Here is a 2749-nt window from a genome sequence, read left to right as displayed (position 1 = left end):
CAGCCAGGAGTGGGACACTTCATGTTGAAGTTGTAGCTCTCGTGGAAGCGGCGGCGCTTGGGCCGGTGCGAGAGGTCGCTGCCCGAGTCCTTCATGGACATGTCCTTGGCCAGGCTCTCGTCGTGGGACACGTTGGGGCTGGAGATGTCGATGTCGGACTCGGAGGAGGGCGCGTTGCCCGTGGGGGTGCGGGGAGGGGACTCGTCGTGATCCGCAGCGTTTTTGGTGTCTGGAGGAGGAGCAGAGCGGGCAGAGCTGCGGGGGAGCTCCCGGGACACCCCGGGGACGGCGCAGAGCCCCCGGCAGCCTCACGGCCGGCGCTGCCCGGCCCCTCCGCCTACCTCTGTCCGAGAAATCCACGGCCTGCTCCGTCTCGGAGCCGGAGGAGCGCGTCTGGCGCAGCGGGTACTTCTTGGGGGTGACGGGAGCCGGCTGCTGCTGGCTGCGGGTCACCCTCCGCGTGGAGTACACCGGCTCGTCCGCACCCAGCGCCGGAGGGTTCCGCACCGGGCTGGAGTCTGCCCCCGCGGGAACACACCGTTACAGCGGGGACAGCACCGGGACAGCACCGGGACAGCACCGGGACAGCGTGGGGATCATGGGGACACCATGGGGACACCACGGGAACACCTCAGGGACACCACAGGAACCATGGGGACACCGTGGAAACCATGGGGACACCATGGGGACTCCACGGGGACATCACAGGAACCATGGGGACACCATGGGGACACCACAGGGACATCATGGGAACCACAGGAACTATGGGGACACTATGGGGACACCACGGGAACACCTCAGGGACACCACAGGAACCATGGGGACACCGTGGAAACCATGGGGACACCATGGGGACTCCACGGGGACACCACAGTTACACCACAGGGACACCTGAGCACCCATAGGGACCATGGGGACACCACAGAGACACCAAATGAACCATGGGGACACCACAGTTACACCACAGGAACCATGGGGACACCATGGGAACCATGGGGAAACCATGGGGACACCATGGGGACACCACAGGGATACCACAGCACCCACAGGGACCATGGGGACAACCACAGGGGCACCACAGGAACCATGGGGACACCATGGGGACACCACAGGGACACCATGGGAACCATGGGGACACCACAGGGACACCAAATGAACCATGGGGACACCATGGGGACACCACAGTTACACCACAGGGACACCACAGCACCCACAGGCCCCCCTGCCCCACGCTGACCAACACCCTGTGGCTCTGTCCTGCCTGAGTCACCTGCTCTGGCCTCACTGATAAAATCTCAGGACACTTGGAGCAATCTGCAGCAACACCAGCTTTCTCCAGCTTTAATGACTTCATTAACCCCTAATTACCACCCAGCTCCCAGCTGGAGAAACAAAGATCCCTTGGTTTAGATAAGAATCATAGGGGTTTAGATAACAACCCACAGCCCTGGGGAACAGCGGGATTGCTTGTGGGGCTGGAAGAGCCTTTTCCTGCTCTGAGGAGGAGCCTTTTCCCGGTTTAAGGATGAGCCTTTTCCCAGTTTAAACAGGAGCCTTTTCCCAGTTTAAACAGGAGCCTTTTCCTGGTCTAGGGAAGGGCCTTTCCCCAGTTTAAAGAGGAGCCTTTTCCCAGTTTAAGGATGAGCCTTTTCCCAGTCTAAGGAAGGGCTTTTTCCCAGTTTAAATAGGAGCCTTTTCCCAGTTTAAAAAGGAGCCTTTTCCCAGTTTAAACAGGAGCATTTTCCTGGTCTAAGGATGAGCCTTTCCCCAGTTTAAAGAGGAGCTTTTCCCCAGTTTCAGGATGAGCCTTGTCCCAGTTTCAGGACGAGCCTTTCCCCAGTTTAAGGACGAGCCTTTCCCAGTTTAAGGACAAGCCTTTCACCAGTTCCAAGACAAGTCTTTCCCAGTTTAAAGAGGAGCCTTTCCCAGTTCCAGGACAAGCCTTTCCCAGTTTAAGGACGAGCCTTTTGGGGTTCCAGGAGCCCAGCCCTCACCCTGGGAGCTCTGGCTGAGCCTGGCGGAGGAGCGGGTGACGCGGGCGGATCTCCGGGAGGTGCCGTCGCTCTCGGAGCTGTCCGTGTGCTCGGGATCCGTGGAGAAATCCGAGTCCTCTGTTCCATCCGAGCTGCTGCCCGCGTTCCTCTGCAACAGCACACAGCGCTTGCCTTTCAGTGTTTATTATTAAATATTCTACTTCTATTGATAACAAAACAGGAAAAGGAGAGAATATTCCGTGTTCTCCCGGCCACTTCAGCTGGAAGGGTGACCTGTGTGGTTTATCCCAAGTCAGGGATAAACAAATAAAATCCCTAAAATAAGGGATTCTTTCCCTTTCTGTGTCTCCTGCTCCCTCAGTGAGGAGTTTCAAAAGGAACCTGGACAGGTGATGCCAGCTGGCCAAAGGTTTATTCCCCAGCACAGATTGCATTCCCAGGATAAAAACTGCAGGAATTACCCCAAAGTGAGGGCAGCAATGTTAAATGTGGGAATGGGGTCAGCAACCGGCTCTTTTAGCCCTTTCTTTTTCTGTTATCATGGTTGGTTATTGTTTTCACAGTATTTAATTCATTTCTCACTATTAAGCTGTTGTTACTCGCACATACAAGCTTTATTTTTGCTTCCCCCCCATACCAGGTTTGTGTTTAATTTCCAGGTGCGGTCCAACCGTAGCACCGTGAGGGGACGCCGGGGGTCTGGGGGTGGCGGCAGGTGCCGGTGGGTGCCGGTGGGCGGCTGCGGGAGCCCCGGG

At 57.1% G+C, this 2749-nt stretch overlaps 1 protein-coding gene across 1 annotated transcript in view; it reads right to left on the bottom strand.

Annotated features, from left to right (window-relative positions):
- Positions 1–2749, bottom strand: part of KAT7 (lysine acetyltransferase 7) — a 15881-nt gene that overhangs the window by 12220 nt on the left and 912 nt on the right. Inside the window, exons 2-4 of the mRNA XM_033511495.1 lie at positions 1995–2142; positions 257–518; positions 111–138 (exon numbers count right to left, since the gene is read on the bottom strand). Coding sequence (XP_033367386.1) covers positions 111–138; positions 257–518; positions 1995–2142 — 438 coding nt within the window. The remainder of the gene's footprint in view (positions 1–110; positions 139–256; positions 519–1994; positions 2143–2749) is intronic.

Source organism: Parus major, unplaced genomic scaffold (assembly GCF_001522545.3).
Source record: "Parus major isolate Abel unplaced genomic scaffold, Parus_major1.1 Scaffold273, whole genome shotgun sequence".
In the NCBI taxonomy this organism is placed as follows: Eukaryota; Metazoa; Chordata; class Aves; order Passeriformes; family Paridae; genus Parus; species Parus major.
The sequence above is the reverse complement of the archived record's forward strand: the minus strand, read 5'-3'. Positions and strand labels throughout refer to the sequence as shown.